This window comes from Choristoneura fumiferana, chromosome 23 (genome assembly GCF_025370935.1).
Source record: "Choristoneura fumiferana chromosome 23, NRCan_CFum_1, whole genome shotgun sequence".
Classification (NCBI taxonomy): domain Eukaryota; kingdom Metazoa; phylum Arthropoda; class Insecta; order Lepidoptera; family Tortricidae; genus Choristoneura; species Choristoneura fumiferana.
Window position 1 is genome coordinate 11,908,124 of NC_133494.1, and position 11,225 is coordinate 11,919,348.

Consider the following 11,225-nt stretch of genomic DNA (forward strand, 5'->3'; position numbering starts at 1 on the left):
CAAGAATTTAGTGATTTTTTAATACTTATTTTAAATTACGGCTAATTCATGATAAAATAATCGATTATTAAATCGATATAAATTCTTACGCTGGCAACACCGGCAGCGGTTTTCAATGCGATAGTCTGCATACGTCAATCAGAACGTATCCACTGTTTTTATTGGTTAAAATGAGATGGGTTATCAGTTTAATTTTTTGTATTGGTTGTTAACGGAATCAAGTTCACGAAACAATTACCGTAACTGAGAACTGACTTACTATGAAACTATTTTAACTGTTCGTTTCAACTTGTTTTGTGAACCGGTGAGCGTTTGTTTTCTTTTGAACAACTTTGAATGCGTACAATTAATTTAAAAGGTGATCTGCAAGGAAAATAATAAACCGTGAGACATTATTTTAGCACCAAACGTATCAGAAAATGCAAGGAAAGTGGAGGTCCTGAAACGTTTGCAAACCAGTACAGAAAACGTGAGGTATGTAAAAGGGAAAAAGTCATGGCGGATTACTTTACTTTTGTTGATATTAAATCTTTATCCTATAGATTAAACCATATCACGATCGTAGTTTATGCTATTCCGTTGTGCCAGAGGATGATATGGTACGATGTTTAATGCCATGAAGAGCCTAGCACACCACAAGCCTATTGCAATGTCTTTTGGAATTACGCACCCGTTGTTATTTTGTTCTTTTCACTCCTTTTCAGACATTTAACCCAACGCGTACAAAGCTATACAATATAAGAGTATATCGCAAATTTTTCCGACATGGAGCAATTCCTGCGCAAAAAGCTAGAACGGCGAAAGGAAGTACTGAATGAATATATAAGGGGAGCCGAGCAAACACTGAATGAGTGCAGAAGTGGTATAGTGATACATCATCAAGATATAATAAAGTGGGACATTAGCTTGAAGCAGTCTATTAGCGAGATTAAGAAGGATTTAGACGAATACATTAATAACGGGTGTGAAAGTAATACTGATTTTTTAGACCTAATATTAAATGAACAGTTAAAGGGTGAAAGGGTGCTGATCGAACTTCAAGTAATTATAAACCTATTTGCAAAGACATCTTCGAAGGATGTACTAAAACCACAACACGACACGGCAATTACTGTAAAGCTACCGAAGTTGGAACTAGCTAAATTTGATGGAGACATCCTAAAGTGGACAATGTTCTGGGACAGGTTTGAAGCTAATATTCACAATCAAAACCTGAAAGATGTGGAAAAACTAGCCTATTTGCTTAGCTCTCTTGAAGGCAGAGCAAAGGAAGCAGTTGAGGGCCTGAGCATCACAAATAATAATTATAATGTTGCAATTGACACATTGAAGGCTAGATATGGCAATATCAATAAGGTAATTGACTCCCACTATGAAGCTCTATCAAAACTAACGAGATGCAATTACACCCCAGAAAGTTGCAGGAAAAACCTAAACGAAATTGAGAAACACCTTAGGGTTTTGACATCTTTAGGTGAAAATAATGAAAGTAACCATCTTAGAAGTTTAATTTTGGAAAAATTTCCTGATAGGGTCCTTTATGAAGTTAATCTTCTGACAGCAAATAATCAGACGGTCTCCTCTATTCGTAGTACACTGGATGTTGTCATAACAGCAATGGAGAGAGCTCAAATGCACAATGAACAATCCATACCAATTACTTCAACAGAAGCATTCCACATTAGTGCTAAAAAACCTACCTTCTTCAAGGGTAAAAGGTCAACCAGAGAGCCCATTGGTAACATAGCCACTGTGAGCGCCAAAAGAGTTAAAATTTCTTGCATCTTCTGCAATGGTGCTCATTATAACGATGAGTGCAAAACAGTAATAAATTTACAGGATAGGCGAAAGAAACTTATAAATAGATGTTTTATGTGCCTAAGAGAAGGCCATAGAGCTGCGGACTGCAGGCTGTCAAAAATCTGTTATCACTGTAAAGGCAACCACAACCGAGCTTTGTGCCCAAAGAAGAACTCTCTGGGTAAGATTCAAACCAATGCATCGACAATTAATGCAATGGGTCAATGTTTCAAGTCAAAATCTTTTTTACAGACAGCCACAGCGCAGGTGGTTCACAAGAATAATAAACAAGACTGCAGAATACTTCTCGACTGCGGGAGTCAGAGGAGTTATATCACTTCCGGACTGGCACAACAACTTAATATGACACCTAAAAATAAAGAATTATTGCTAATTTTCACTTTCGGAGCTCAAAAACCTACTGAGACGTTAAGTCCATGCTCAGAAATAATCATCCGAACAAAAAGAGGTATAGAAAAGAACATAAATGTTAATATTGTGCCGCACATCACCGATAGAATACCTAAACCAAATATTCCTAAGAATAATTTAGTGGATGTGCTGGCAGATAGTGGCTCACCAGAAAATCAAGCTATAGATGTACTAATAGGTAATGATTATTACTTTTCTTTTATCAAAAACAATACTGTACAAATTGACAGTGACCTATTTTTGGTTGATACAGATTTTGGATGGGTTGTATCTGGTCATGTCAATATGAATGATGTACGAAATGAAGATGAATTAACAGTTATAACCTATCATCAAAGTAGCCGAGAATGTACATGTTATACAGAGCCGGATTTACCTTTGAGACATTCTGACATAAAATTTCTTTGGAGTCTGGAGAATATTGGAATAACTGACTCAGTGAAGGCATCCAGAGAGGAAGATGCAATTCATTCCTTCAATGAGACTGTAGTATATGAAAAGGGCCGATACTATGTTAAATGGCCATGGACTATATATCCACCGCAACTACCCACAAATTACGGCTTGGCATATGGCAGACTTAAAGGTTTACTACTACGATTGAATGAATCTACACTTCAAGAATATAATGAAATAATTAAGGAGCAACTTGAGGCTGGTATAATAGAAGTTATAAAGGCTGGTCCAGAGGTATCCTGTCAGTCCGTTCCTCCAATACATTACCTTCCCCACCATATTGTGAAGCAAAATGGGAAACGAGGGCGCGTGGTATATGATGCCTCAGCTAGATTAAAAGACCAACAGAGTCTTAACGAATGCATGTACAAAGGACCTTGCATGCTTCAAGATCTAACAGCCTTACTACTCAATTTTAGAGTGTACCGAATAGGAATCATAGCCGATGTCGAAAAGGCATTTTTACAAGTTGGCTTACAAGAAGAGGATAGAGAAGTAACAAGGTTCTTGTGGATAAAGGACATTAATAAAACACTGTCTAATGAAAACATATTACACCTCAGATTCTGTAGAGTCCCGTTTGGTGTCATATCTAGTCCGTTCCTACTGACTGCTACCATACGCTACCATATTTCCAAGAAAAATAGCAAATTGCTTACGAATGTAGCAAACAAGTGCTATGTTGATAATGTGGTGACTGGTTCCAGAACTACAGCAGAAGCCATCCAGCTATTCAATGAAACTAGAGACACATTTGAAGAACTGTCAATGAATTTGAGGGATTGGACATCTAACGACAAGGACTTTATCCAAATAATACCTGAACAACATAGATCAAAGGACACAGACGAAATAAAGGTCTTGGGACTATTATGGGATAAAACAAAAGATATACTCACCCTGAACGTAAATAAAGAAATATTGACTAAGAACAATTTTAATAAAGTTACAAAAAGAGAAGTTTTGAGAACCCTGGCATCGGTTTATGATCCATGTGGCATAGTGTCACCAGCACTCCTGCCAGTCAAACTATTCCTGCAAAATCTATGGAAAGAGAATTATAAATGGGATACTGCTCTACCTCAAGAATTAATAATAAAATGGAGAGCCATTATGCTTAATCTACATGAAATTAAAAGAGTTCACATACCACGATATGTAGGAACAAGTTCAAGCGAAAAATTTGAAAATGAATTGCATTGTTTCACAGACGCGTCGAAGGACGCCTATGCAGCAGTGGTGTATTTGCGTTCAAGCGATGGTTGCGATGTGAAGACAGCATTTTTAATATCAAAAAGTAGAGTTATACCACTAGAAAGGGAAAAGAAATCGGGAAACAGAGAAGGAAGAAAAAATGGAGGTCCAACAAGTAAAAAGAAGCCTCTTACTATTCCACAGTTGGAACTTCTAGGTTGTGTGATCGGAAATCGTTTGTTAACATATCTGAAAGAAACCATAGAGCTGCCTATAACCAGACAGTACATGTGGACGGACAGTTTAGTTGTCCTTACTTGGATCCACTCAAATAAGCTTCAACCACCTTTCGTAGCAAACAGGTTAGCAGAAATTAAACAAAATTCTGAAGTAGAGACATACTACATAAATACAAAAGAGAATCCGGCTGATATTGCGACTCGACCAGAACTTTGGATGCAGAAGTATAAGTTATGGCTTAGAGGCCCGAACTTTTTGACTAAAAATAAAGACAAGTGGCCTAATGATATGCACCTTCATAACCACCAGGCTCTGTCGCTTCACTCCGCAGTGGCGGAGGGTCTGGAAGAACAGCCTCCAGATTCATGTAGAACCGACAGTAGAATTGAGGACAAAACAGTCGAACAAAGTGTAGTTGATTCTCAAGTTCAGGAAATAAGAGATCTGCAACATAAGTATTTTCCGGAAGAAAGTAAAGGCAGACAGACTGATCTCACTCGCAATTTAGGCCTTTATACAGACGTCGACGGGCTGTTACGATGCAAGGGCCGGATGATGCATGCCAATTGGCCATACGACATGAGATATCCTGTACTGTTACACAGGGATAGTGAATTCGCAAAAAACGCGATAAAAGAAATACATGAGGAAAATTACCATGTTGGCCCGTCTCACACCCTAAATCTGGTTCGCCAAAAGTTCTGGGTGCCAAAAGGGAGATCTGCAGTGGAAAGAATAATCAAAAAATGCCCGCAATGTGTCAAGCATGGAGGCGGACCATACCCTTTACCTCCAACTCCAGCTTTACCAGCAGAGCGTGCAAACTATAGTACACCATTCAGCTATACTGGTATTGATTACTTTGGACCAATGTATGTGAATACGGAAGATGGACCACAGAAAAGATGGGTGTGCCTGTTGACATGCTTGGCAGTAAGGGCCATACATTTAGAAATCGTGAAGAATTTGACTGCAGACGAATGTATAATGGCATTGAGAAGGTTCATTGCATCAAGAAATGTGCCAGTACAGATTGTCTCCGACAATGCAATGTATTTCAAATTATGCTCTGAGATCTTGAACAGCGAACACTGTATTAAGAATAAAATTAAGTGGAAATTCATACCTCAGTTAGCGCCATGGCATGGCGCCTGTTATGAAAGACTCGTGGGACTTGTCAAGCATTGTATGAAGAGGACACTTGAAAAACGATTGTTAAATGACACACAAGCCCTTACTGTGATTAAGGAAATTGAGGCGGTCGTCAACACTCGACCATTGACCCGTGTAAGTCCTGACTTGGAGATTGTGCTTAGACCGTCAGATTTCCTCTCGTTAGGTGATTGTTTGAACTTAGAATTATCTGAAGACTTTGGAACAGAGCAAGCAGTGACAGTGACAAAACAGAACCTGATTGAAAGTTGGAGAAGAGGTCAAAACATGCTGAATCAGTTCAAAACTATGTTCATAAACCAATATTTGACGAGTCTCAGAGAACGATACCAACATTCTCCTCAACAGCCCAGAATCAAATCGCCAAAGGAACCGAGTGTGGGCGATATAGTACAAATAAAAGGTGAATCCAAGAACCGAGTTAATTGGAAGGTTGGTAAGATCGTTAATCTAATAAAGAGTTCCGATGGACAATTTAGAGTGGCTCAGGTACAAGTAAAAGACAGCATTTTCACCCGGTCTATTGGACATCTATATCCTCTGGAACTTGACGAATCGTGTCAATCACAATTAGAAGAAAAGGGAGTTGAACGTATACCAATAAGTGGGAACATACCAGTAAATGGAGAGACTAATAATGGCATCAGTCAAATACAGAAGTCACCGGAAGACGACGAGGGAAATAACATTTTGTTAAAGGAACCAGGAACACCTGAGATAGCTCCTGTAAGAGATATAGAAGAAATAGGAGATAGCAGCGAAGTGACATCTGAAAAGGTGTCGCAACCTATGCAAGTAAATAACGATGAAGATACTCCATCTATTGAAACTGAGACAAATGAAGTAGGAATGGAGGATGAGACTCATTCACGCGAAGTTGTAGCGAGACGAGCCGCAGCGATTCGAGCAAGAGAGAAAATTGCTGAGTGGACTCGTCTGCTTTTTGCCAGATTATAAACAGCTTCCTCGTCGTTGGGAGTGTCGCGAATTCACGCGATTCCTGAACGAATGTGAGTATTTAAGATTTCAATACTGGTAACATTGTGAGAAAAAGATGGAGGGAAAGGGTAGATTTGAGGGAGATATGTTTTGAGTTTTAGGCAGAAAGGAGGAGAGAGACGAGCAAGATTAAGAGAGTTCAACGGAAATATGATTAAGAATTATGGTACGAAATTGTGAGTGAATGAGATGATATGAACACAAGCTACAAAGACTGCCCGGGTAAGTGCTTATACTGATCATACAACAACGAGAGAGGAATACGTTGAGAGGTTAAGTCAGAGTAAATGTAGAACATGGTGGAACAGGGGAGGTCTATGGGGAAGGAGGAGGACCGTCCAAGGGACCACTGGGTCCCGCAGATTGAGGTGAGCAAGATTCCGTGATTGGAATGGGTCGGATTGCTAATGGGAGAATCCTACTATGATGAAGTAGCTCTCGGTTTGACCCATGGTACCAATCACGGCACTCACCTGTTGTATTAAGTAGAGCTTATGGATAGCTCTAACCTCTCAACGTAGGACGATCTAAAACCTTGTCGCATTAAGGCTACTAACTTTAATTTGAACTTAGGCACAGAGTTATTATGTTTATTCCCAATAACTACCCTTTAAGAAATGTGGCGACAAAATGGTGGAGATTGCTGGGATATGCTTCCATTAAGTAATGATACTCTGATAATGCTAGACGATTTATGAAAAAAAAAAAACGAAAGATATATGAGCATCCCATACATACCCTATCTTATCATTATCAGCCATGAGTCCCCGTAGTGGGCGTGCTAATGTATTTGCACATAAGAGCCTTGCATTAGGCATTGCTAAAGTATCAGCAACCATGAGTCCCCGTAGTGGGCGTGCTAATGTATTTGCACATAAGAGCCTTGCATTAGGCATTGCTAAAGTATCAGCAACCATGAGTCCCCGTAGTGGGCGTGCTAATGTATTTGCACATAAGAGCCTTGCATTAGGCATTGCTAAAGTATCAGCAACCATGAGTCCCCGTAGTGGGCGTGCTAATGTATTTGCACATAAGAGCCTTGCATTAGGCATTGCTAAAGTATCAGCAACCATGAGTCCCCGTAGTGGGCGTGCTAATGTATCTGCACATAAGAGCCTTGCATTAGGCATTGCTAAAGTATCAGCAACCATGAGTCCCCGTAGTGGGCGTGCTAATGTATTTGCACATAAGAGCCTTGCATTAGGCATTGCTAAAGTATCAGCAGCCATGAGTTCCCGTAGTGGGCGTGCTAATGTATTTGCACACAAGAGCCTTGTATTAGGCACAGCTAAAGTATCAGCTACTACGAGTCCCCGTAGTGGACGTATTCGTATTTATGTTTGCGGGTCACATAGGAAATAAAAAGGTTACCTACAAAAAAAAAAAAAATAATAATAATATAGCTATCACGAAATAAAGCAGTGAAAGGTGTACGAATAGACTGAATTACGCTAAAAAGTAAAGCTTGGGGAAAATGCGAATGAGAAGAATGAGAATGACAAAACAAGGAGAATAAGTTTTAGTAAGCGTGGATTTTACCGATCGGGGAAAGATGGGAGAACGAAAAAAATTTACTACCTACCAATAAATAATGATTTTCGGGATAATGAACTAACAATGTGTTATCGGGCTTTGAATTGTAGTGTAGTTTAAGTGGAAAACAGCCAAATGCCGTATTATACTCTAGCTTTGCAACGTGAGAATACATAATGTAATATATATTGTGTGTGATTGTTGTCTTGTCTCTCTCTCTCTCTCTCTCTCTCTCTCTCCTTTTATCGACGTAGTAATACAAGAGCGTCTCACTGCCTCGACTGTGTTCGTATGTTAATTGTGTTACATTCTAAGATACGTACAACGATATGAAATCAAGAATTTAGTGATTTTTTAAGACTTATTTTAAATTACGGCTAATTCATGATAAAAATAATCGATTATTAAATCGATATAAATTCTTACGCTGGCAACACCGGCAGCGGTTTTCAATGCGATAGTCAGCATACGTCAATCAGAACGTATCCACTGTTTTTATTGGTTAAAATGAGATGGGTTATCAGTTTCATTTTTCGTATTGGTTGTTAACGGAATCAAGTTCACGAAACAATTACCGTAACTGAGAACTGACTTACTATGAAACTATTTTAACTGTTCGTTTCAACTTGTTTTGTGAACCGGTGAGCGTTTGTTTTTTTTTTGAACAACTTTGAATGCGTACAATTAATTTAAAAGGTGATCTGCAAGGAAAATAATAAACCGTGAGACATTATTTAGCACCAAACGTATCAGAAAATGCAAGGAAAGTGGAGGTCCTGAAAACGTTTGCAAACCAGTACAGAAAACGTGAGGTATGTAAAAGGGAAAAAGTCATGGCGGATTACTTTACTTTTGTTGATATTAAATCTTTATCCTATAGATTAAACCATATCACGATCGTAGTTTATGCTATTCCGTTGTGCCAGATGATGATATGGTACGATGTTTAATGCCATGAAGAGCCTAGCACACCACAAGTCTATTGCAATGTCTTTTGGAATTACGCACCCGTTGTTATTTTGTTCTTTTCACTCCTTTTCAGACATTTAACCCAACGCGTACAAAGCTATACAATATAAGAGTATATCGCTAATTTTTCCGACATGGAGCAATTCCTGCGCAAAAAGCTAGAACGGCGAAAGGAAGTACTGAATGAATATATAAGGGGAGCCGAGCAAACACTGAATGAGTGCAGAAGTGGTATAGTGATACATCATTAAGATATAATAAAGTGGGACATTAGCTTGAAGCATTCTATTAGTGAGATTAAGAAGGATTTAGACGAATACATTAATAAAGGTGTGAAAGTAATACTGATTTTTTAGACCTAATATTAAATGAACAGTTAAAGGGTGAAAGGGTGCTGATCGAACTTCAAGTAATTATAAACCTATTTGCAAAGACATCTTCGAAGGATGTACTAAAACCACAACACGACACGGCAATTACTGTAAAGCTACCGAAGTTGGAACTAGCTAAATTTGATGGAGACATCCTAAAGTGGACAATGTTCTGGGACAGGTTTGAAGCTAATATTCACAATCAAAACCTGAAAGATGTGGAAAAACTAGCCTATTTGCTTAGCTCTCTTGAAGGCAGAGCAAAGGAAGCAGTTGAGGGCCTGAGCATCACAAATAATAATTATAATGTTGCAATTGACACATTGAAGGCTAGATATGGCAATATCAATAAGGTAATTGACTCCCACTATGAAGCTCTATCAAAACTAACGAGATGCAATTACACCCCAGAAAGTTGCAGGAAAAACCTAAACGAAATTGAGAAACACCTTAGGGTTTTGACATCTTTAGGTGAAAATAATGAAAGTAACCATCTTAGAAGTTTAATTTTGGAAAAATTTCCTGATAGGGTCCTTTATGAAGTTAATCTTTCTGACAGCAAATAATCAGACGGTCTCCTCTATTCGTAGTACACTGGATGTTGTCATAACAGCAATGGAGAGAGCTCAAATGCACAATGAACAATCCATACCAATTACTTCAACAGAAGCATTCCACATTAGTGCTAAAAACCTACCTTCTTCAAGGGTAAAAGGTCAACCAGAGAGCCCATTGGTAACATAGCCACTGTGAGCGCCAAAAGAGTTAAAATTTCTTGCATCTTCTGCAATGGTGCTCATTATAACGATGAGTGCAAAACAGTAATAAATTTACAGGATAGGCGAAAGAAACTTATAAATAGATGTTTTATGTGCCTAAGAGAAGGCCATAGAGCTGCGGACTGCAGGCTGTCAAAAATCTGTTATCACTGTAAAGGCAACCACAACCGAGCTTTGTGCCCAAAGAAGAACTCTCTGGGTAAGATTCAAACCAATGCATCGACAATTAATGCAATGGGTCAATGTTTCAAGTCAAAATCTTTTTTACAGACAGCCACAGCGCAGGTGGTTCACAAGAATAATAAACAAGACTGCAGAATACTTCTCGACTGCGGGAGTCAGAGGAGTTATATCACTTCCGGACTGGCACACAACTGAATATGAACCTAAAAATAAAGAATTATTGCTAATTTTTCACTTTCGGAGCTCAAACCTACTGAGACGTTAAGTCCATGCTCAGAATAATCATCCGAACAAAAAGAGGTATAGAAAAGACATAAATGTTAATATTGCCGCCCACTCACCGATAGAATACCTAAACCTATATCCTAATATATATTTGTCTGGCAGTAGTGCTGCATCATGAAGAAAATCAAGCTATAGATGTACTAATAGGTAATGATTATTTACTTTTCTTATATCAAAACAATACTGTACAAATGACAGTGACCTATTTTTGGTTGATACAGATTTTGGATGGTTGTATCTGGTCATGTCAATATGAATGATGTACGAAATGAAGATGAATTAACAGTTATAACCTATCATCAAAGTAGCCGAGAATGTACATGTTATACAGAGCCGGATTTACCTTTGAGACATTCTGACATAAAATTTCTTTGGAGTCTGGAGAATATTGGAATAACTGACTCAGTGAAGGCATCCAGAGAGGAAGATGCAATTCATTCCTTCAATGAGACTGTAGTATATGAAAAGGGCCGATACTATGTTAAATGGCCATGGACTATATATCACACGCAACTACCCACAAATTACGGCTTGGCATATGGTAGATTAAAGTTTACTACTACGATTGAATGAATCTACACTTCAAGAATATAATGAAATAATTAAGGAGCAACTTGAGGCTGGTAAATAGAAGTTATAAAGGCTGGTCCAGAGTATCCTGTCAGTCCGTTCCTCCAATACATACCTTCCCACCATATTGTGAAGCAAAATGGAAACGAGGGCGCGTGGTATATGATGCCTCAGCTAGATTAAAAGACCAACAGAGTCTTAACGAATGCATGTACAAAGGACCTTGCATGCTTCAAGATCT

At 38.6% G+C, this 11,225-nt stretch overlaps 1 protein-coding gene across 5 annotated transcripts; it reads left to right on the top strand.

Annotated features, from left to right (window-relative positions):
* The first annotated feature begins 220 nt into the window (after nucleotides 1-220).
* On the top strand, nucleotides 221-7,637 carry LOC141440880 (uncharacterized). 5 transcript variants are annotated; one of them, XR_012452759.1, is made up of 2 exons: nucleotides 221-6,305; nucleotides 6,390-7,637. XR_012452759.1 is itself a non-coding variant. In XM_074105462.1 (2 exons), exons 1-2 carry the CDS (start codon nucleotides 766-768, stop codon nucleotides 2,082-2,084), a joined length of 1,248 nt encoding a protein of 415 aa, XP_073961563.1. In that variant the 5' UTR covers nucleotides 221-765; the 3' UTR covers nucleotides 2,085-7,637. The 5 variants fall into 5 exon arrangements, 3 of the variants coding, with proteins under 3 accessions (XP_073961563.1, XP_073961561.1, XP_073961562.1); XR_012452758.1 differs by having other exon boundaries at nucleotides 6,396-7,637; XM_074105462.1 differs by having other exon boundaries at nucleotides 221-1,981; nucleotides 2,053-7,637.
* The last annotated feature ends 3,588 nt before the right edge of the window (nucleotides 7,638-11,225 follow it).

Bases quoted from the DNA above. Each gene is read 5' to 3' on its own strand.
- LOC141440880 (XM_074105460.1), top strand. From the start codon at position 766: ATGGAGCAATTCCTGCGCAAAAAGCTAGAACGGCGAAAGGAAGTACTG.